Source organism: Eptatretus burgeri, chromosome 9 (genome assembly GCF_056783735.1).
Source record: "Eptatretus burgeri isolate ZD-2024b chromosome 9, Ebu_testis_v1, whole genome shotgun sequence".
Classification (NCBI taxonomy): Eukaryota; Metazoa; Chordata; class Myxini; order Myxiniformes; family Myxinidae; genus Eptatretus; species Eptatretus burgeri.
Window position 1 is genome coordinate 90,572,121 of NC_140969.1, and position 25,784 is coordinate 90,597,904.

The 25,784-nt window shown below is 41.5% G+C and overlaps 1 protein-coding gene across 1 annotated transcript in view; it reads right to left on the reverse strand.

Moving 5' to 3' along the window:
- MDGA2 (MAM domain containing glycosylphosphatidylinositol anchor 2) overlaps positions 1-25,784 on the reverse strand; it is a 366,045-nt gene that overhangs the window by 304,556 nt on the left and 35,705 nt on the right. The window contains exon 3 of the mRNA XM_085893801.1: positions 11,561-11,735. Coding sequence (XP_085749927.1) covers positions 11,561-11,735 — 175 coding nt within the window. The remainder of the gene's footprint in view (positions 1-11,560; positions 11,736-25,784) is intronic.

Genomic DNA, 25,784 nt, shown 5'->3' on the forward strand with positions numbered 1-25,784 from the left:
ACAGTAGAATATTTGTGTATATCATATACAGTATAATATGTGTGTATATCATATACAGTATAATGTGTGTATGTAATATACAGGAAAATGTTTGTGTATGTTATACACAGTATAATATGGGTGTATATCATATACTGTATAATGTCATGCATAACATGTGTGTATCAAAATAAAGACCAATTTCTGCACCGTTCGTCCCAAGAAGAAAGCCAGACGCACGCACGCACGCACGCACGCACGCACGCACACTATGTAATAGAAAGTACATACAAAACATGTTATATTTGAAGTTATAACCTTAACTTATAAGCAATTTACTGATTTCCCTACTGCCCGGATCATCAGCTGAGCAGCGTTTTTCATCGTGGTTTCGATCCTTTCAGCCCAGAACCTCTCCAAACGGTGGATCCACAACCCCAGTCACAGGTCCACATCAGTAAGTTACTCAACATCAATGGACCTACAACCTCAAAGTTGTCGCCAGACAGTCAGTCAACACAGCAATGCAATATCCTTATTCAAACTTATTTAATGATTACTTTTATATATAGTATTACTACATTTGAATAACTTTAATCATACATCACTTTACATGACAATAAATTAAGCGATAAACACTTTACCTTGCAGACATGTCCATTACACAGCACCTCCATCTAACAAGAGACTCAAACTGTCATTCAAATATTCAAACTGTCATTTATAACCAGTTGTAACATGCTGCACTGCATATCTTAAGGCCCGGTCACACCTTGACGTTTTAGCCAGCGATGGCAACGTATTAAAATGTATGTAAAACGCTGGCTTACGTTGAACTTTTGATGTTTTTTTTAAAGATTCGGACGTATTCATAGCGACTTGGTCTTATGTATAACGCATTGGTAACGGACACAGAACGTTTCGTTGTGTTATAGATAACTTATACCAACGAATGCTGAACCTGTTGTCGGCCTACACAACTGATGCCCAACGATAGTCTAACTTAGGCATAGCCCGTTGCACGCATCGCCGACGATGTCGTGACGTAGCCTATTAAAGGCTGACGCACAACGATTCGATTCATAACTGCCGTAGAAATGGAAGTGTCAACATCGCGGTCACACCTTGGCGATCTTGCCAGCGTATGCCGAACTAAGAAAAATGTGTCTAAAACGTTGAGGCACGTCAAATACGGTATGAGTAAGTTTGGTATACGTGAGTAGAATGCTAAAGTACGCTATCATACGTCGTAGTAAGTAGAGTACGTCAAGAAATTTTAAACATGTTCAAAATTTTACAACATACTCGGCGTATGACACACGTTCCGCATGCGATGGGAATAAGTTTTACACACGATATGTGGACGCTTACACACATCCACAAAGGCTACTTATAAGCTACTCATAAGTCGAAACATGTCGCGGTAATGTCTTTTTTACGCGAAACTTATTTCTAACTTATGTTTGACGTGCTTTGAACCAATTCTTTACGTAGTCCCAACACACATCGACGTATGTAGACGTATTCCAATGACGTCTTCCGATTAGACAAAAAAAAAAAAAAAAAATTAACGCGTTTCTAGCTTACAACTGCCATATAAAGACGTGTTCCCAGTGGTTTTGGGAATTGGTATATAAAAATGCTGCTCATAAAAGGGGAACCCAACAGTGTTTTCGAGTCCTTTTTGAGTCGATGTCCATGTCAGCAGTAACAGTATCAGTATCAGTATCAGTATTAGTATTAGTATTAGTATTAGTAGTAGTTTGTTCATGTTGGCAGTAGTAGGTGAGTGTGAGGGGGAGGGTGTGGGTTATGACGGATCGTCCTTGCGTCCGCGTGTCCACGGGAAGGAGTCATCTTTTCACCATTGTTCGAAGTTCTTCGCGGCTAATTTTTTATGGGGCTTTTTCAACAATGAGCTAGAGCTTGTTTTTACGATTTAGGTCTATTCATAACGGGTTGGACAAATGCACAATGAACTAATAATGTGCATAGAGCGCTTTGATTACTTATAGATATGATATACCAACGAATAATTATCGTGAAGCCGGCGTTCACAAACTATGCCCAACGATAGCCTAACTTATCCATATCGTGCGGCAGTTTATCTTTGCCGGTGACGTGGGGTTTGCTATTCATAGGCTGCCACTCAATGATTTAAATGGCTGCATCTCCACTATTGAAAGTAGACGCTTGCGCTCAACAATTGGATTTTTTTTACACTCAACGACTTTTAAACGGTATCACTCAGCTATTTTCATTGTTTACAATGAACGATTTAAATTGCTGTCACTCGCCATTGTTTTTTGACGCTGGCGCTCGGAAATTTTAATCGTTTCTATTGAACGTGCTAAATCGCTCAAACCCCACTATTGAAAGTAGACGCTTGCGCTCAACAATTGGATTTTTATTACACTCAACGACTTTTAAACGGTACCACTCAGCTATTTTCATTGTTTACAATGAACGATTTAAATTGCTGTCACTCGCCTTTGTTTTTTGACGCAGGGGTTTGGAAATTTGAAGCGTTTCTTCTGAACGTGTTAAAACACTCAAACTCGACTATTTTAAATAGACGCTGCCGATGGACAATTGGAATCATAGCCAAGCTAGGCATCGAAGTGTGAACATCCTCGTCATGCCGAAGAAAAGTTTGAAGAATGCTGCAAATAAGTGTCCTGGCCGTGGCCGTGGACGCTGACACAAGGACGATCCATTATACCGACGTCTTTCAGCCTATGAGTAACTTAAAAGTAACGTCTGTCGATGTGTGGCAACGATCGCGTAACGTGCCAACAACACGTTAATCATAGATTAGAAATAAGTTTCGGGTACGCTAAACATTACCTCGGCGTGTCTCAACTTATGATTAACTTACAAGTAGCATGTGTTGACGTCTGTCAACGATCGCAGACCGTGCATACAACTTGTGGCCAGCATAGCGGAACGTGTGAGTCATACGCCGGCATAAGTCGTGAAATTTCAAGCATGAAAAAATTTGACGACAACCAAAAAGTACAACGTTTAAAGCCAACGTACAACGACGTATGGCAGTGTTTTTCAGCGTGCTCTCAATGTTATCAAAACTTACCCATAACGTATTCAACGTGTGCCAGCGTTTTAGAAAAAAAATTCAAAAATCGGCATACGTTGGCTAAAACGTCAAGGTGTGACCGGGCCTTTAACAACCACCAAGAAATTATATTCATGCTTATTTATGATGTATTTTATAAATAAATAAAAATTTTATATTATATTTTCATCTAAATACCTCCATTATTTAACACTATATATATATATATATATATTTTGTTGCGGATTCGCGCCTGCCGGCGTGCGAACGGCCACGTAACTCGAATCGCGGCACGTCGCCCACCGGACGGACAATCCAGTCGTGACCCTCTCGGACTAACGCCGGGAACTAGTCACGGGTGGACCTTTCGGCCTCACCACGATCGTGCCAATCGGCCCCCCGCGTGGGATAGGGTTGCTCGCCAAATTCGACCTACCTAAGTACCCACACGGAGGGTAGACCGGGCGATCGCACCTCGCCGCATGTCGACTTCGGACACGGGCCACTTTAAGTGACCCGTTCCGTACTATCGGGATAACCGAGCGGTGTTATCGTCGGCCCCGACGGTTCGATTAATTATCGGGCGTTTTAGCCCACGACCAACCCTTTACGTGAGGTAAGATGGAGATTCAATAAAGGAAAAGACGAGCGAAACGGGAAAACAGTTCAACAATAAGCACATTTATTTTGCGATGAACGGAAAGCACACATATACAATTACACCAAAAGTAAACGTAATAGAAGAAGAAACACAATTTACACAAAAAGCAAATATAAAAGAAGAAGACAATGCAGAGCTATCCGACTACCGAGCACACGGCAACACTTATACAATTTTTACTTCACAGACGGCGCCGACAACACATATACCCAAAGCAAAGAAAAGGACCACCCTCAAGGATGAGGCGGGCCTGGGGCCGAGACCGCGTCGGGCCTACCCGTCTGATGATGAGCCGCGAAATGGCGCTGGCGCCCCGACTCCGCGGGCCTCGCTGGGACTGCCTGGTATGGGGTGGGGACGGGGTCCCCTTCTCGCACTATCTCAGCGCGGGGGGAAACAGGAGGGGGTTGTTGATGCTCGGGGGATGGAGGATATCTCCCTGTCTCGGGTCCCGCGACGAGCGTCTCCACCATGACCTCGGTCGCGCCGCCGGCCTCTCCCTCCGCAGTTCCCCGAATCCGACGCGAGCACCCCCTCAACCGCCTCCGCCGCCGCCGCCTCTCCACAGCTTCGTCCGATCGCCCTCTGCGTCTCCTCTCTTGACTCGTCCCAACTCTTCACTGGCTCCGCGAACTCCCAACTCAACTCGACTGACGAACGCGGCCCCTTATATGCCCCGTGGCTTCGCCCCTTCACCTTTGACCCTTTACCTCCGACCCTTCACCTCTAACTGGCTCCCCATTGGACCGAGGAAAAGTGGGCGTGAATGCTTTTTGATCCATGAATTTGCATATAGCGACTACGCTCCAACGCCCTGGAGGCGTGGCCAAATCGCCCCACGCTCACCGATAGGACGGAACAGAAGTGGGCGTGAGTCGTTTTTGATCCGTTTTCTTCGGAAAGTCTGTGATGTTTCTGAACACGCTGCTCGGTGCGCGCCCTGCACGAGTCCAGTATCGGTGCCCACAAGTGGCGCAAGAATGGTGGTGATGCGATGGTGGCGAGTTGTGACGGTAAAGGTCGTGGCCGTTGTTGTGAAGCGGCGTTGCGGTTGGTGGTTGTTGTGTGATGGCTGTTGAGACGTGGTTGGTGGTGGTAGTAATGGCGGCTGGTCCAAAATAAAGATAGTAAAAGAAAAACGGCTATCTAAAAGGGTCGCAGCCCGCATAAATGACATTTATTCCCTCTAAACAACGGGTTTGGGCCTAACTACACATATACTTACAGAGATATCTCACCTAAGGGACCTGAATGGTGGTTTGCGAATTTGGTCAACCACAACAATATATATATATATATATATATATATATATATATATATATATATATATATATATATATATATATATATACATATATACATACATACATACATACATACATACGTTTAATCAATAATGATTGATTAAAGAATTTACCTTACTAAAATAATTAATTCATTATTATTTTATCAAATGCAATGCAAGAGGAACTTGTTTACACGAAAATCAACGAAACTTAAATAAAAAGTGATAATGGAGTCTGAAGACATTCTCACAAGACCTGATCAATCAGCCAAATATCCTCTGTTTAACATGATGGAAAAACATTCTCAACACGTTCCACAAAATCATCCTTTACTGAACAAATTCTTGCATACCTCAGTAGCTGAGAGGAAAAGACATTGAAACTCATTTTTAGCTCGCCTGTTCGAAGAACAGAGAGCTATAGCGATACCCCTGGTGTGAGCGTCAGCGTCAGCGTCAGCGTGAGAGTCAGCATGAAAATGTTTAAGTTTTTGGTGCAAGATATTTCCTTTGTAATGTTTTTTCTACCACACTATTTTTTACTGATTACAATATACAAATACATATATTGCTTTAAAATTATTTGGATCAGACTTCACTGCAATGCTTTATAAAAAAATATTATTAGACTAGTCTTTTAAAAACGATAAATGTATAAACAGGCGAGCATTGGGTGGCTTTGACACCAACTCTCTGGTAGTTGGTACGTTGCTACCTGGAAAGGTGTGCAAGACTCCTGGGTAACTGAAATCAACTTTATGATATACACTTGTACTAAAACCATTCTGTCCAACTCTAACCAACACATCCAGGTATGCAGCAACTGTACAATCATTATCACTCCTCTTTGCAATTATGCTATCTGGATAAATCTTGTGAAGCTGCCGATCAAAATTTTTTTTAATAGTTAACCACACAAATATCATCTATTTAACGACATGTATGAGATAAAATTTTCGCTAATGCTACTTTTTCTCCTTCATCAGTTTCTGCATGAATGAAAATTCACAGAATCTAAGAAAAATGAATGCTAGTAGGGGGCTGCAATTCCCACCCATGGGAATACCCTTAACATGTTGAAATTCCCACAAAAAGACACAAATGTATTAAATAAAATAAAATAAAATAAACCATCTTTAAACTTCTGCTTATCAAAACAATGAAAACTTGAGTTTTTCTTTTCAGAAAAGAATGCTCTATCAAACCTGATGCATGCTCTATCAAACATAAAAACATATTAAAAGAGTTAAATACCTTGTCAATTACTTTGAAGAGTGAATCCCTCACTAGTACTAAATCCAAATTTGTATATAAAGTTGAAAAATCAAAAACTTCAACTGACTTGATATTGAGGCTTCTAATCCTATCTAAGAACTCTAAAGAAGAATTAATGCTCCAGAAAGTGTTAATACCAGAATTCTTCTCAATTGCGAAACAATATTTCCTGAACTGTTCTCTAACAACTTGTAAGTCTGAGTTAACGATAACCAATAACTGTTTGGTGGAACACTAACTGGTACCCGCTATAAACCTATACTTGTGCGGGTTCTTATGAAGCTTAGGAATCCAGAAAAGTTGAGGAATACAAAGATTTACCTCTTTACATTTAATACTGAAATTATTAACTAAAACTTCCTGATGCTCAGAGATAATATCTTGGAGCAACTTATGACAAGGAACATATGTGCTATTTCCCATACGAGTGAAAGTTACCGTATCAATGCCTAACTCTCTTAATAAAACTTTTTACAAACCACAACAAAATTATTAGCAGCCTTATCTGTTGGAACTATTATGTAGCTATCATGGAGCTCCTGAATGTCTTTACAAACACTCGGCTTGTTCAACACTGGTTTAGACCAACCCAGCGAAAGCAAACCCGGACGACTAAAAAAACTTAATCCTATTATCCAGGACTTCCACAACTCTATTAAAACATGTATTAAAACTGTTTACAGATAATATACTGAAATAATGTGTGGATATAGTATACAGAATAATATGTGTGTATATAATATACAGTACAAGATGTTACATATAATATGTGTGTATATAACATGTCACATATATGTGTGTATATAACATGTCACATATAATATGCGTATATAATATAGTTTTATATGTGTGTATATAATATACAATATAATATGTGTGTATATGTAATATACAGTAGAATATCTCATATAATATGTGTGTATATAATCCATCCATCCTTCCATTGGGAGCATACTCTGTGCAGAGCATTGGTGCTGCCTAAGCAGTCTCCTTGGCTATTGGGCACAATCCTAGATGGGTCACCACTCTGACACAGGATACCAGCAAGCTGGCACTCATTTTGCCGAACTCGGAAGGATGACGGGCAGAGTCAACCCCACCTGGTATTAATTCAACAGCTGAGTGGGATTTGAACTCAGGACCCTCGGATCCCAAGCCCACCACTATAGCCATAAAGCCAACACCAGGCATATTGTATATAATATACAGTATAATGTCATGTTTAATATGTGTGTATAATATACAGTATAATGTGTCATGTATAATATGTGTATATATTATATATAGCACATGTCATTTATAATATGTGTACTGTCGTACCCTGCTATTCGTGGATTCGCGATTTGCAGACTGTATATTCGCAGTTTACAAAATGCGACCTGCTTCGACATTTGGGGCCCTGTGCTTCATGTATTCACGGTTTATTGCAGACAATTAATAAAAAAAAAAATCCACAAGCCGTACTATGAATGCGCTGTATGTACACACTGTAGTGTACAATATGCAAGACATATCTTCCACAAGCCACGTACATAACACAGTTCTAAAACATATCTTCTGCCAGGCACGCTACAAGTGAGCTGCATGTACATACAGTACAGTAAGCAAAAACATATCTTTCATGAGCCACATACACAAACAGATCTAAAACATATCTTCCACCAGACACGCTTCGACCAAGCTGCACAGCTTGTTCCACCATTCCGCTATAAAGACGCTTCACCACATCCATTACAAGCTGCTGAAGATATTTCCCTTCCCCCCTATCTATTTACTATTCTATTCGCAGATTCACTATTCACGGCTTTTTCCGGGAACGTATCCCCCGGGAATAGTGGGGTCCGACATATCTGTATAAAGCACAGGTGTGTGTGTGTGTGTGTGTGTGTGTGTGTGTGTGTGTGTGTGTGTGTGTGTGTGTGTGTGTGTGTGTGTGTGTGTGTGTGTGTGTGTGTGTGTGTGTGTGTGTGTGTGTGTGAAATAGCACCACATTTGGTTGTAGGCGGTATTACAAATCATCTTCTGTCTTCTTCAATATATATATATATATATATATATATATATATATATATATATATATATATTTATATATATATATATATATATATATTTATATATATATATATATATATATATATATTGGAACCTTCTCAAAATTATGATCTGGATTATAAGTTGTAATCAATAAAGTTTCCTTCAAAAATAACAAAAATTATAAAGTTCATTTCCAAGAATGTGCTGCAGTGCATTGCCCACTGAAGGTTGGCTGAGAAGGGTTCTCCCACCGGGAGGGAGGGAGTACTCACTCGTTATAGTAATAACCAGCAAACTTTATCTTTTTCACGAGCAATGCATGAAACAACTCTTTCACAGAAAGGAACGATAATGAAAACACGAATCTGTCGAAAGTCAGGATTTCATTTCCATTGCTGTCCATATATCCCAGGGTAGGAGGCAGCTTCACAGCACCACTTGGTTGTCTGCGATATAAGGATGAAAGGTGCAAGGAGTGCTCGACGGGTGAAGTACCAACCACGGATGAAGGTGTGGAGGTTGAAAGAGGTGACAGTGAATGAGGCATGAAGAGAGAAGTTGAGCATGGTTGAGGATGATGTGGTTGAGCTTGAAAGTGGTTGGATGTCAATGAAAGATAGTCTGTTGGGAGTTGTTGGTGAGGTATGTGGATGGAGAAAAGGACTACCGAGGTATTTGGAAACATGGCGGTGGGATGATGAAGTTGGAAAGAGGATTGACGAGAAGAGGAAGAAGTTCAAGGTGTGGCAGAAGGTGAAGGGTACGGTGGTAGAAGAGACAGTGTATGAAAGTTATAAGGCAGCCAATAAGGCTGCAAAGAAAGAAGGAAGAAAATGATCAGAGAACGTTTGGATTTGGAAGAGGGTCAGAGAGCAGTATTTAGGATTGCAAAGCAGATAGCGAAAGAGAGGTACGATGTGACAGGAGTGAGTTGCTTGAAGGATGAAGTGGGACAAATCATTGTGGACCCAGATGGAATTAAAGGAAGATGGAAGAGATATATGGAAAGGCTGTTGAGTGTAGAGAATGAATGGGATAGCAACATAGAGAGCAACCCAATTTTTGGACCGGCAGAGAAGATAACTGAGAAAGAAGTTGAGGCAGCGATAAGAGCAATGAAGAGTAGAAAAGCGGGAGGACCGACGGGAGTTGTGGGAGATATGTTGAAGGCAGCAGGAAGTCGGGGTGTGAATAGAATGACAGAGATTTGTAATCTGGTGGTGAAAGACAGCAGCATTCCAGTGGATTGGGAACCGAGTACCCTCGTCCCTTTGTACAAGGGGAAATGTGACCCTCTGGACTGTGACTCGTATCGAGTGATAAAGTGACTGGAGCATGGAATGAAGGTATTGGAAAGGGTGTTGGAGAAGAGGATAAAAGGGAGAAGGTGATGTTTGATGAAATACAGTTTGGATTTATGCCAGGAAGAGGAATGACAGATGTGATTTTTATCGTAAGGCAGTTGCAGGAGAAATACATGGAGAAGAGGAAGAAGTTGTTTCTTGGGTTTGTTGATTTTGAGAAAGCATTCGATTGGGTTACACGCAAAGTAGTGACATGGACGTTGAGGAAGTTAGGAGTGGAGGAATGGTTGATCAGAGTAGTGATGGCAATGTACGAAAGAGCGTGCACAGCTGTGTATACATCATGACGCAGGACTATCTCTGATGTTGAGGGCATGATTACAGATGGTGTGGTCCTTAAAGCAATGGTAGGGGATGGATGCGAGAACAACTCAATACTAGAGCTGCTCATCTTCCTCAGGGTGAACAATTTCTTATTGATGGTTGGTCACGTTTTTCCAATCTTTGTCATTTTGATGGTAGCTCCATTAAAGAAGACTCAGTAATATGGTTACCAAGTTATGCCTAGCAGTCACATGTCAAACACAAGGGCCACCACTTTCTTCTCAATGTATATGGTTTCCATTATATACTTCGGTAACTATCAATTATTTATATATCGTAAATACACTATTACAAACGATTCATTCTTCCAATTTTTTCTCAGAGACTGTATTTTTACATCAATGGGCTGTTGAAAAGTGAAGGGGAGGAGAAGGGAGGGTTGGAGGAGGGGGAAGGGTACAACATGGTATTAAAAATGGGGGTGGGTGGGTACCCCAAGATTTGGGGTATCCCACTCCTCCCCCAACCCACTTCCACTTCCAACACCATAGCCAAGAATGTCTGACATTGATGCAAATCCTTGGTGCAATTGAAAGACATTTCCAGCATGACAACACCCTCCCATATCAAATACAAGAGTGAAGAATCTGCGGTTCATTGAAAGTCATGTTCCAATGTCTGGCTAAATGCCCAGATAAAATTAACATTTCAAGCTGAGAAAGAACAACCATGTTTTGAACAGTTAAATTCCAATAACAATGGTTATACTCCAACTGTAAATTGACCACTTTAACACCACTATAATGGGATATTTCAACATCACTTCACAATGTAATACCATCAATCTGTCATAATTCAATATAACTTTAATTCCCCCTCATTGCAATGCCATGAAAATGTTTTAATGCTGCAAAAATTTACAATGTAGAAAAATAGGATCATCTGCTTAGTGACTGGCCACCACTCTACATACAAGACCTCCATTTTATGCAGATTTGGACATGATCAGTGTCTCTCTTAAGAGAAATCGGTTTAATCAGCCGATTCAATGCTAACTATTTGAGAGTCATTCCCATATTGTACTTTCTTATTGCCAGTCTCACACAATCCTCTGAGATGTCTAGGCTGGGTTCTAACCTCGACCAAGGCACAAACTGTCATCCTGGTGTTTGGAAAGGTACACGCAGGGAAAGCCATCAATGTGCGCGTCGTCCCTCGGACGGACGTTAATCTGAGTGTTCCATCTGCAAGCATTAGTTGGTGGATATTAAAAATCCCACATCTTTCGTGAAGTGGAGGCAGGTTATCAACCACACTAGCTAAATTCGAAAATCCTGCCCAAAGGCACAGGGGCACTGCATCAGCGGCACAGCTGAACCTAATTGATGATGCAATTTGCAGGCTGAATTTGAGAATTGAATGCCAGCCAAACAAGCATTTGCTATCAATAATCTTTAACCTTTCACCTTCTCTCCTATCTGCTCCGACTCAGCTTTGCTCGGTCACATTCATTCATTCAGCACTCCCAACCAAGATAACACCACACACTCCACTCCTCCCCTCTCAGAGTCAACAAGCCTTGACTATATGTGAATATTAAAAAAAAATTTAAAAATATACTTACAGTACACATCAACCCGGAAGGATTTTATGGCTGGCTGCCCAATTCCGTTATCAGCACGGCAGTAGTAACGCCCGGCCTGGAGCCGCTGGATGCATTCAATGCGCAGCGTTGCATTGTACACCGTCGTCTCATACTTCTTATCCTGCACGGCTCCCGCAGTCTTCGTCCATCGCACCTGAGAAAATCCATGGACAGTTAGTTCATGCTTGATCTAATAAAAACATTCCCTATAATTTATAAACCACAGCACAAGGAATTGTTTCTCCGACTACAAGACCCAGCAAGAATAAACTTGTTGAGAAAATTGTTTTTCTGACAGCTACATGATAGGCACAAATGTGTTTGCAATTTTCAGGATTTACAACATAAATGTGTGTTGTATTTGCCAAAATTGGGTGCCTAACCCACCTTGGCTTGTTTTATAAATAAATTGAGTGTGCTTTGTCATCCAGTGAAACCGAGCTTAGAGCTGTGGCTAGTTATGAATGAGCCATAAAATGGGTCGATCCATGTTCCAAGTTGGCTTCATTTGGCATTTGTGACCATTTTCAAATCGCAACGTTACTTTAGAATGCCATCTTGAGGTTTGTTCATCTTGGAGCATACGTGTGAAATATTCAATATACCATCTGACCACTGAAGCATTAACCGATTTTTTTTCTTCCAAAGAGTGTAATTGGGCTGGCAGGATGGTCTAGAGGTGTGCAGACTTGCCTCTAAGCTGTCTAGCCTGGGTGTGAAAGTCGGCCCAGCTGTAAACTGTCATCCCAGTGTTTAACAGGAAAGGTGATTCATCAATGAGTGTGCCGTTCTTCGGATGGACGTTAAACCAGGCATCCCGTCCACCAGTATTAGTTGGTGGACATCAAAGATCCCAAGGTGTCATTCGTATAGAGTAGGCGAGCTTCCACCAGCAACATGGCCAAATTACAAATTCCTGCCTCAACGTGAAGAGGGCATTGCATCAGCGGCAAAGCCGTGTCCTCAGCCACTGATGCTACGCCACAGCCTTGTGTTGCATACGAAAGAAGAAGTATATTCAAGTGGAAATCATCAATGCAGACAGGGGATAGGACCATGATTTATTGTAATCTACCTTTGTTATTGTGAGAATCAAAAGCATATAGATGTGGCATTGATAACATATTCGAGAAACAAGATACAATAATCCAAGAAATTCCAATATTTATATATTTAGTTTTCAATATACCAAGAATATACAATATCTTGCCAGAATAAAATGAACATCCCAAATTGCTAAAATATATACAAATATAAATACATATATATATATATATATATATATATATATATATATATATATATATATATATACATACATATATACATATATATATATATATATATATATATATATACATACATATATATATATATACATACATATATACATATATAATATATATATACATATATAATATATATATACATATATACATATATACATATATACATATATAAAATTCTTTCATTGAACAATCTGTGATCTGAACAGGGAATTCATTTCTTAGCATCTTGTTTTCTTCGCATGTCCTTTGGCATGCTACCAGATACTCATCTCCTGCAGTAAAAGGTCTTCCTACAGGAGCACCAATACTAATTTAATCCAACCGATACCGATCTTCTTGCAGTGGCACCATCTTCCTGCTGTAAATGTGTTCCATACTGAAAAATTCATTGCTGGTATGGTGGTAAGAGGGTTTCTTGTATATCAGCGACTCAGAAAGGCATTTTGCAGTATGGAAGACGGTGTCGCATGCCATATGGCCAGATCCACCTTTGCCTGGAAGAGACGACATCTTGCCTGGGCACCACAGATTCCTGGTGACGTGTGAACGCCATCGAACACGTCTGGGAACATGGATCAGGAACTGCAGAAAAGCCAAGCTCAACCAAGTAATACAGACGAGCCGCAACAAAATCTACTCCACATTTGACAAGATCTGGATCAGGCAGCCGTTCAGAATATCAATGATTCCGTGCCTTCACAGGTTCAAGCACTGCATGGTGCCAAACAAAGGACATGCTACCAGATAATAATATATGTAGTCTATTTGATTGTGATAATTTGTAAAATGCATGTAAAATAAAGGTTGTTTGTAATCTCGGCTGTACATTCCATTACGGCAGGGCACCACATAAGTAATAAAATTAATTTTGCACCGATTGTGTTTTTTCTTCTTCTTTATTAACACCACAGGGCTGGGTCAAGCATACAAACCAAGAGGGGCTTATTGTGGAAAAGCAAAGAAAGATGATGGGAAAATATAATCAGGATGAGGATGACCCACAGTAAAATAAAAATGGGATGAGGGAGGGGGGGACGGGGGCTCAGGGAACTTGCAGACAAATAGGGAGCATTTCAGAAGGCAACAAGTGCAAACCAATGGCCTCCGTAGGGCCTCCCAGAATTCAGTGTTCGGTACGGCTCCAGTCGTGAACTGGCCGAGAAGGGGAACCGATTATTATGCACCAAATGATGAGCCAGCCTTGAGGGCATTTGATTGTGTTGATATTCCCAGATTCCACTGATTCTTCTCTTATATTCCCCTGGTTCAGGCCTCAAGTTTTCTCGTGGCAAGCCTGTGGGAACACCGACTCCAACGATACCCTCCACCAGGCACTGCAGAACAAGGAGTGCATCCCATATAACTACGTATTGAAAAAAGTGGTGTTTTGGACTAATGAAATCATCTCATTCGGAGAGCTGTTTGGCCGGCTCTTGTACAGCGTGGCCTGAAAGTCACTTCACCACTCCCCAGAGAAGCATTGGTCCTTAAACACAACACTTTAACATGCAGGTTTTATAGTGTAGTACTGAGAATAACTAGAACGGCACTCCGTAAAGCGCATACCTCCGCCAGGCTGAACAGTTTACATTTTGTATTCCACTGCAGGCCCGTGGCTTCAAAAAGTTTCATGATAGTGCCGCACCACCATGCCCATTGTGGGATGGGATGCACGCCCCATTGCTTTACCGCGGAAAGTGAAAGTGTCGAAAATACAAAGCTCGATGGGTTATCAATCTGGGGTCTTTTCAGGGTGTTTTCGTATATCAGTATGACATCAACATGGCAGCATATAAAATACTATTGAATTGATTGAAGTTGTTGAACACCGATCAAAGTTCGAGTTTAACTGTAATTCACCAAGTGACTCGTGACAAGAAACACCACGTCAGAAAAGGGATCGTAATATGAAACACACAGATTTGCATATATGTACTTTTCTTTTCATAACAGTGAGAGGTTCACACAATTTTTCTTTTTTTTTTTTGGTCCTCCAATGAGTACCAGCAGAAAATGGGTACCAGCTTTGGTACTCACGAAAAAAAATTGTCAGCCTTGAGCACGCTCATCTGCTTTCCCAACTGCCACTCCGATTTTTAATGCACCTCTCAGCTATATGCATCTTTCTCCTCTGTAAGCGCGCTCTCAGAACGTTCACTCCAGACGAGACACTCGCAAACCGCTGTTTTCTTTTTGTTCTGGATGCTCCTGAGCCTCGTCTTCTTCCTCTTCGCCAGCACGTTATCCTCAGATATATATGTATATATTTTTTTCTTAAAAGTTATAACTTACAATATAGATTATAAATTGTAGTTATAATTATAATTTACAAAACTTAATTTTTTTTAGTTATCATTTATAGTTATATATATTTACTTAAATTTATAGTTACTAGTACGGGCCCATAGGTGCGTAAACGATGACTGGATTGGGGCATTATTTCTATTAGATCGGACCAACCGTATCATAAATGGCCATAACTTGGGAAACACCTGGGAAACATATTCAGGTCTCCAGCGTCAATTGTGACATCATATCAAATGAAGTAGAATTGTGACACCCCCTCTCTCTCACCCCCCTCTTTCCCCCCCCCTCTCTCACCCCTAGTCTCACCCCTCCTCTATTCCTCCTCTCTCCCCCCTCTTTCTCCCCCACTCTCTCTCCCCGCCTCTCTCATCCCTAGTCTCGCCCCTCCTCTCTCGCCCCTCTCTCTCGCCCCCACTCCCACACCCCCTCTCACACCCCTCTCCCGTCCCCCTCTCTCGCTCTCTCTCTCTCGTCCCCACTCCCACCCCCTCTCTCAACCCCCTCTCTCCCCCTAGTCTCACCCTTCCTCTCTCCCCCTCCTCTCTTGCCCCTCTCTCTCGCCCCCACTCTCATTCCCCCCTCTCCCGTCCCCCTCTCGCAGATATTGGTCGACAGATAAATGGCCATAACTTGGAAACCGCTCGTCCGATTAATATCAAACATCGAAAAGGCACATCCGCGGGTCCCCAGCAATATTCCTGGCAAGCTTCAATCAGATCGGACCATCAATCGTATTAAAAAAAATACGAATAATAAATACATAAATAAAGATTAATTGTGACGTCATAGCACCGTCTTGTCATTGGTCAACAGATAAATGGCCGTAACTTGGGAACTGCTTATCCGATTAATATCAAACCTTGAAAAGGCACATCCACGGGTCCCCAGAAATATTCCTGGCAAGTTTCAATCAGATAGAAACGTCAATCGTGCCCAAAAAATAAATAAATAAATAAATAAATAAATAAATAAACATTAATTGTGACGTCATTCGTGATATCATAGCAACATGTCCTGTCATTGGTCGACAGATAAGTGGCCATAACTTGGGAACCGCTCGTCCGATCGATATCAAACCTCGAAAATGCACATCCGCGGGTCCCCGGCAATATTCCTGGTAAGTTTCAATGAGATCGGACCGGCGGTCGTCGAGAAACGGCGGTCGCAGACAGACAGACAGACACACAGAGATTGCTGGAATTATAGTTATAATTTATTGGTTCACGAGTCAGTAAGTGACCACTATATTCGTTATTGGTGTGTGTCTATCTGTCTGTCTGTTGGGTAGTCGATGTAGTCGAAAAAAAAATTCCCCCAAAATTTTTTTTTTGAGATTTGTTCTCCCCTTATTATCAGCATTTAAAATGACGATTTCAGTTGATACAATGGCGATTTCAATGAAACTTGGTTGGTAGGTTCATACCATGACCTAGTTGTGTGCAAATGATAACAGTTGCTATGGACACCACCGTTGCCGAGCAATGGGACTTTGAAATTTTTTGTCTGTCTGTTGGGTAGTCGATCTAGTCGGGAAAAAAAAAATTGGAGATTTGTTCTACCCTTATTATCAGTATTTAAAATGGCGATTTCAGTTAATACAATGGCGATTTCAATGAAACTTGGTTGGTAGGTTCATCCCATGACCTAGTTGTGTGCAAATGAGAACCGTTGCTATGGACACCACCGTTGCCGAGCAACGGGACTTTGAAATTTTTGAAAAATCATAAAAAAAACTTATTTTTTCGAAAATAAAAAAATCGGGCCACGAGCGACTGTGGGCAGTACATTCAGCCATATTGTCAAAAATTTCCAGCCGGATCCTATGAAAACTGTCGGAGAAGATAGACTTTGAATGAACCCTGGTCGAAAACAATAAAAAAACGAAGTTCGTTATATCTCAGAGACTATGAGTCAGATATACATCAAACTGGTATGGTAGGTTCATGGTATGTCGTAGTTATGTGTGAGAAAGAACCGTTGCTGTGGACCCCTCCGTTGCCTAGCAACGGCCGAAAAACCTCTAAATGTGGGGGTATTTTAACGAAAAAACAATCTGCAGCATTAACCCTTGAAGCTAGAATCATGAATTTTCTTGTGCTTAATCCTCAGGTCATTCCCCATCGAACAGGCCCATCGCGTCAGGTTCTATTGGGTAGGCGACTACCCACGTCCGCCTACCGGCTTGTCTGTCTGTCTGTCTGTCTGTCTGTCCTGAGCATAGCTCCGTGGGTTTTGATCCGATCCTGAGAAAACTTTGGTGGGAGGTTTACATCATGATCTAGTTGTGTTTTACTGAGAATGGACATGGTGCGCCCATTATGGGCGGAGCCACGCCCAAAAAACGTGTTTTTAGGGGGTAGCCGATTTTAATTTGCATCTTCTCTAAGGGGGTTTGTCGAATCTGGCAGGGGTTTTGGTATTTGGTTGGCCCAACGGCACCTGCATAGCCCCACGGAGCTCGATTTTTCATTTTCATCCCAAGGCCAAGGTCACGAACTTAGAAAATTGCGAATTTTGACATAAAATCATACGACTGCCCAAACTTTGAGAGCTAGGATGACAATCTTTTTTATGCATAATCTTGAGGTCATTCCCCACCTAAAGTCTTGAAACCATTTTTCTCTATCTCGAACACCTTGCCTGTCACGCCCCCTTCAAGTTTGTTTTTACGCTGATTTCATCAAAGTATGGATAATCCGAGGAGTGCGAAATGCCATATAGCCTATATGACGTTATATTGTTCCTGGAATGTTCCAGAGGAAGTTTTGCACCAAAGGTCATAATCCTTGACCTTTGACCTTTAAAGGCCACAAAGGTCAAATTTTAAAAGTTGTGGGAATCGATCCGGGTTTTCGACCTTCTTCGACGAACGAACTCCAATAAGCTATAGCACATATCCTGTTTCCTTATTTTAATGTCCACAACATTGTTTTGTGACCTTTAAAGGTTATGCAAAGGTCATATTCTGAAAGTTGCTTAAGGAAACCGGGTTTTCGACATTTTGCAGCTAATAATCTGTCACCCGTACCACATCATGTTGATTATTTTTATAACTTGGTCAAACATTATCACATTGTCTCATCCTTGACTTCTGAAACAATCTACATCGTCAAATACCGCTCGTGAACCATTGCTGTCTCCAGACGTGTAAAACATAATTTTGTACATTGAAATTTTGAAATCAGAGTAAATCAGAATTATGACGGAAGAATCTAATCGACACGAGATGAGAAAACCTTCCATCAAGAGCCTCTGTTGTGCTGCTATGCTTCTGAGCTTTCTGAGCATCTTTGAAGTCCACATTTAGTTTTCTTTTAACTGTGCATGAGTACCTGAGTAACAGTTATGTGAACCACTGATAATAGTTCATCATTGACGTCTATCGAAGAAGTGCTTGTGGTAAGTATTTGTGAAGGGAAAATAGAAAAGACGAGAAATAATGCATTGGACACAAATGGGAAGATCAAAAACATGATGCATCGTGAGCGATTCATTCCCGCATCAAGCAGGATTCATCCGCCACGCGCTTTAGACTGGTATCATCAGATATCATGCATGCCCATAGCATAAAAACTTGAATGGGATTGGCTTTTACATTAATGATGCATTAACACAAGTGTTCAATGGCATTGACAGTAACCAAGAAGGAGACGGGATCAAGTTATAACAAGACAACGTAGATTGTGCAGGTTACAAGTCAGACGTAATCAAGGAAGGCCGATGTTAACGATTTTCTTTCTTTGTTGTTGTTTTCTTGCGAATTCACCTGACTAAAAAGAATGCTTCGAAAAAATATGAACCTTTGTGATCTGGGGGTGGGGTGCATATGCACCCGACACCCCCCCCCCCTCCCCGACCCCCTCAACCCCCGGGTTCGGGCCTGTTCCAATAGGCCGGATCTGCATCCGAACCTTGACCAAAATCTAATCAGCTTGTTCTCGTCACCGACCTAACTCATCCATCAAGTTTTGTCACAATCCATCCACAACCTTTTGAAATGTGCTATGTATCGTTTTGGCTCCATCTCTCAACGGTGAAAAATCACTTTATATATATTTTTTTATTCTAGTATCTGGATCCAGATCTTCACCAAAATCTAATCAATTCATCCTTGTCACAGACCCAACCTGTCCACAAAGTTTAATTTGAATCTGTCCATAACTTTTTGAGATATCCAGCTCACATACAGAGACAGACAGACAAACAGACAGACAGACACACAGCGGTGAAAACATCACCTCCATCCACCTTCAGCGGTGGAGGAAATTAATCAGTCATTGTATCTGTATGCGCTACACAATTGTCCTTGCACCACTGAATTTGGACCCCCAAGTCCTCAGACATATTGTGTAGCATTTGTGGAGTCACTAAGAACGAATGATTCACTGGGGAGGGTTAAAGCAACTTACTGGACAACGAACAATGTGAGAATGAACAAGTAAAATCTCGAAAAACTTCAACCGTGTTAAAAAGGAGAATGCAATAATCCAGGGTTATAAAGTGAATTTTGCTCCTGCCCTGCTACCATCATGTCACCAGAGCCAGATCCACAAGCATTGCCTATTATCGAGATGCCTGATTATCCTGATGTAAAGCCCTTTCCAGACGTGACCTTTTTAAGGATCATGGAAAACTGCCACAGCATCTAAATTAGAAACAAGAGGTGTTGGGAAATGCATACTCGGCTGGTTAGGGGAAAATGTTTTAACAGCAAAGTGTGTTCAATGGTGATAAAGAGGAAGACAGATACCTCCTTGTGGATAAAGCTAATCTGCCACTTTGACTCAAAAGATTAAAAGGCTCTCATTTCTTTCTTCGTCATCCCTCCTTTTGTTTCATCCTCAGACGGTACGTTCCTTTCCATTGAAGACAAGCTCGCTGCAGCTATTAGGACAATGGACAGCCTAAATGAATGCTTTCATCAGCAGTAGAAAAGCTTCTATAAGAATGCTTACACACGATAAAAAAGGCACATCCCAGCATTCATTTTCACCAAACACTCTCAACATGCCCTTGTTTTGCAGGAGTCTACCTTTCAATGGTATTACCTCTAAATAACATACATCATCAAACTTTCACAGGTTCTTTCTGCTGGACACATATATATATATATATATATATATATATAACCTATGCCCTCAAACACGCATTCGCAGTGACGATGCTTAGCTGTTGATACATCTGAACACGACACATCGTTAAATGACTGCAGAGGAAAACCTGCAGAAAGAAGCGCATGCATCAAAATAAATTACATACGAATGTCGTTCAAGAGTAAATTCCAACTGGGGCAATTATAGAGATGCTTCAAGTCATCGTCCTCATATCCCATCACACTAACACCCATATACTGTATGTGATCATTGGATTTTCTGGCTGACCAATGAGCGATTATCTTTCTTTCCAATAGAAACTGCGGTCAATCGCTGGTCAACTGGTCTGTTTTAATTATGCAGTCAAAATATATTGCTGATTGGGAAAAATGGTGTCCAGACTGGCTACTAATATCATGTCCCTTTTTGTACTTGTCGGTTCTAAGGCTCGCGGAGGAGCTGTTACATGCAGACGGAGACGGCCAACATTGGCCAACTTTGACCTCAGATAAACACAGCCGTGGCCTTGGGGAAAGTAATTTCCTGGTACGCTGTAGCTGCCGGTGACAACATCTTGTGACATCATATTTGTCAGAGCAGTCACCTTCGCAAATGAGGAGGAATCCCACCCCACCGCCACCACCCCGATGACAACCTATGGGGTTTATCCGTGTGCTCCATGTTCCAAACACTGGACCTCAAGTGAGGAAGTAGTAAGGTAATACCATTGACTATTTTTAAAGTCCCTGATATGCTCGGCCACGGTCGTAATCCAACCGCCGATCTCCCAGACTAAAAACGGATGCTCTAACCACAATGCCACTTCGTCAGGTACTCCAAAATCACATTCAAAACGTTGATCTCAGATAGCAATGCTCCATTGATCTTGATGGTCATAAACCTTGCAATATTTGGAAATTACAGTATTTACAATTATGCAGGTTTCAATTCATCTTGCTTTTGTTAAGGCCAATCAGGTACAGATGTTCACGAGAGCAGTAAATTCAGTGTAATTTGGTGAAGGATAACCCAAAGAAGAAATTGGCACAGTTGTGCTGATCATGACCAAACTCTCTTAACAATTTTTCTTTTATTGTCATTCCATTTTCTCCTTGCACTTCAAGCTAATTTTGCTTTTCTTATTTGTCCCAGTGTGGTGGTGAGGGTGCCTACTTGACCCCCCCAAAAAAATCATAACCCATTCAATGCTATTATGTGTATAACCGAGGTCATTTTGACACAAATGTGCATAAATTCAGCAAAAAAATTGCACATTGACTTTTCAGCTTATTTTGATTGTCTTCTGCGGAATACGAATCAAATCAAAATAAGCAATTTGTGTCAAAAGTTGTGGTTCACATTTGCCTTGCACCACTTATGGACTCTCCACTTCTTCATTGCCTTCTCATTTATCCTCCCTCACCCCTCCATCCTCTTTTGGCTTTATTCATCCTCGTTTGCTTCCATGATTCTTATACATTCCTCTCCTTGTCCTGCACTCGTCGCACCACACTCTCAAATCTTTTCCCCCCCTCCCCGAAACTCCCTTTACATGTTTTTTTTAATGCAAGTGTGGGACATAAATGATCCAGATTATAAAACAGCATGTTAATGTTACATTTTAAACTGTTGTACTCACATGAGAGATATCCTACTATCTTAAAGAAGGCAATTATCTGTATGTGCGTGCGGTATGTCTGAAAATCATAGAAAAGAACAGGGCTGGGCTGATCTCCACCAAATTTTGCATACGTGTTGCTAGTACTCAGGGATAGATCACAGGCACAACGCCCCCCCCCCGCCCCAGCAAGAGTGGGGGGGTGAGACGATGTACAATTTTCACCTGTACATGTGCCACAGTGCAAGTATTTACTGACCTCTGCTGCAGACAGGGGGAGATTATTCGGTACAGCACAAATATATATTTGCCCCAGCTCCCACACTACCCCCTCCCTTCCCCTTCCCACGATCCCCTCCCCACTTTCAATCCACAACTGAAATAAAACGTTGTTGTTGTTTTTACTGATTATCGCCAATGTTCACCATCACAAAGCATAAGAGATGCCAATGGAAACAAAGACGATGCCCCGAGAACGCTAATTCACAACCTTTCTTTGCTTTCGTGAGATGTACAAAACAACACGTTTTCTTTCCTGATTGTCACTTTCATCAACCATCATTAACACTTTTGTATTGCAATTTATCATTCATTTTCACTTCAACATCTCATCTCTGGGAACATAAAACATATTAATAACAATCTTTTCCAGCAATAAGTGTGCAGATGAGTAAAATTAACACTGGGTTATTAGCAGTAAACATAAACTTCCAGGAGCATGCGAGGCAGCGCTTCATTGCCTATACACCACCAAAATAAGGGGGGGGGGGGTTCTGCTGGAACGGTCCCTGCTAGTTCCTTATTAAAGTCTGAGGATTTGATTAAATGCAAGCAAATATATCATTCTTCATTGGCTAAACACACAGAAGTATTAAAATGCTGAAGTTTGAAAATGCCATCAACTTTACTGGTTCGTGTTCTCTGTCCCTATGTCTCTCTCAACTCCCTTTTTCACAATTCTTTCACGAGTGAGCAAATTTAAAATAAGTAAATTGACTATGTGCATGATAAAAAAAATCAACATCACGAAGTTCACTGAAATTTAGCGTTACTAGAGTACAAATGAAACAAAATGAAATGGAATGAAAACTCGTGAATGTGATTGTCTAAGTTCAGCATCATCATTGACATGGAAACAAGGCATACGAAAAGTATTATCTCCATATGCGGGTTTCAGGAAGTGGGATGGAGTCCTCCCAAGTCTCGAAGTATCCACCTCCATTTCGGTAAGGGCGGTCATGATTCATGGACCAAGTTGTGAGGTTTTCTTGTTCTCAAAGTTTTGTTCTGATGGCTCTTTTCAGGATCATCACTGAACCCCAAACAGCTTCCAACTGCAGGTAGTTTGTTGCAACATTCCAAGGGATGGTTTTTCAATATCTCCATGAGATTCTTCTTTATCATTCCTGAAGGTCCAACTATCACTGGTATAATTTTGGCACTCTTCAGCTTCCAAGATCTTTTCACTTCATTCTTGAGATCCTGATATTTGATCATTTTCTATATTTCTGTGTTGTTTAGGCCAAATTGCTGAGTTGATAAGGCCAAATAGTGAAACCTCAATTAGCAATGCCGTTTTTTCTTTTTTATACCCAAGTGCGATATCTGGTTCACAATCACATTTGCATGAGTTTTCTTGAACTAGGATCTTGAATTTTTTTGCAGATGTGCCAGTGAATTAACCCAAATACTTTGTTGTGCCTTTGTGGAGACAGCTGTTCTGACATGAGTCAGGTGGAATTAATATGAGGAAGCAAAATATTATTTTTGTTTTCAGGGGATGCAATGGAGCACAATATAGCACAAATAACGTTCATCAAAATTACAGTTAGCAAACACATGGTCTCTTTTGGTGAAAGCCAGATTTTATTTATTTATTTTCTGTAGAAAGTTACTGAAGGACAAATCCCATCGTCATTAAAATGACCTCCTGTAACAAGGGGTGGGAGGGAAATATGAAGGATGAGGGCAAAGAAAAGGAGAGTTACTTTTTATCTGGGCTTGAACAGTTAGTTAAAGAGCACTGAGAGTGGGGAAAGCAGGAGGAAACTAATTCCAGCATTTCACAGTGTGAGGAAGGAAAGAAGATGCACATTTATTGCTCTGCAAGTCCGAAGGGATACACAGTAAGGAAAAGCAAATGAAGCAAGAAAGTATCATTGCAGGTAAGGGAAATGCACCTGTTATCTCTACAAAGTGATGGCTTTGGTGTGATGGGGCAGGGGTTGTGCAAGGCCCACTGACAAAGGAGGTCATTTGGTCAATCATGCCTGCAATCCTTTAACACCACAGTAATGCAATCAGTTTATAGACTTAATTTCACTATATGGAAAGGAGTGGGGGGGGGGGATGTGGTGAGAGGAATGAAGAATGAACAAACACAAACACAACATTCACTTTTTGACGAGGCCCTCTCACAGAAGAAATCATATATTCGGGGATGCGAAGTGCTATGTTCCTACAATTTCCAGTTAACACAAGTGAGAGACACACACACACACACACACACACACACACACACACACACACACACACACACACACACACACACACACACACACACACACACACACACACACACACACACACACACACACACACCCATCCATCCATCGGGACCGTACTCTGTGCAGAGCATTGGTGCTGCCTAAGCAGTTTACTTGGCTATTGGGCACAATCCTGGACGGGTCGCCACTCCAACACATTTTACCAGCAAGCTGGTACTCATTTTACTGACCTCGAAAGGATGACAGGCAGAGTCAACCCCACCTGGTATTAATTCAACAGCTGAGTGGGATTTAAACTCAGGATCCTAGTATCCCAAGCCCACCACCCTAACCATTAAGCCAACACTAGGCAAACACACACACACACACACACACACACACACACACACACACACACACACACACACACACACACACACACACACACACACACACACACACACACACGCGCACACAACGCACACACAACGCACACACAACGCACACACACGCACACGCACACACAACGCACACACACACACACACACACACACACACACACACACACACACACACACACACACACCGGTTCCGCCTCTTTCCATATAACCCTCTATCTCCAGTGCTTCTCGGTACCTTTGAGTTCCATGTTAAACATCATGTCTACTATTTTCCACTTATCTTTGTAGAGGGACCATTCCATGCATGAACTCTCTGAGTGAAATCCCCACCTGACTACCGTCCCAACTCTCCTCTTCTCTGTTGTCAGTCCACGGCCCCTTATCCGAGCTATTACTGTGAATTCTGCTGAAAAACTCCGAGAAGAATTTGTTTTATCTCCACTCTTCATTATCTCAAACATCTCCATTAGATCTCCTCATAATCACCTCCTTTCTAAAGTATAAAGTCCTGCCTCCTTCAACCGCTCTTAAAGCCGAGTCTGGCGATGCCTGAAATCAATCCCGGAGCCCTACGCTGAACCATCTCCATGACAACTACATCCTTCCTCAAAAGTGGTGACCAAAACTGTACACAATATTGTATGCGAGGCCTCACTGAGTTTCTATCCAGCTCTTTTGATTTACAATGTATCCCCTTACCAATACAACCGAAAAACCTGTTAGCTTTTATCTTTCGCTTCCCGCAAATGTGCCGTCTGCTTACTCCCCATATCAACTACCACCCGTAGCTCATTCTCCTTTGTCACACTTGGGGACTACCCCTTTCATTACATCGTCCTTAGTTTCATTTTTTTACCCTGCGCTCGCGAAGCAAAAAGCGGGGTGAAGCAATCGGTCGCATCCGTGTGCCGTACGTGCGTAGATACATGTCTGCATTTTTAAAATTCATTTTCTCAGCAACCGTTAGTCTGAATGACACAAAATTTTCCACGTAGATACAATTCCTGCT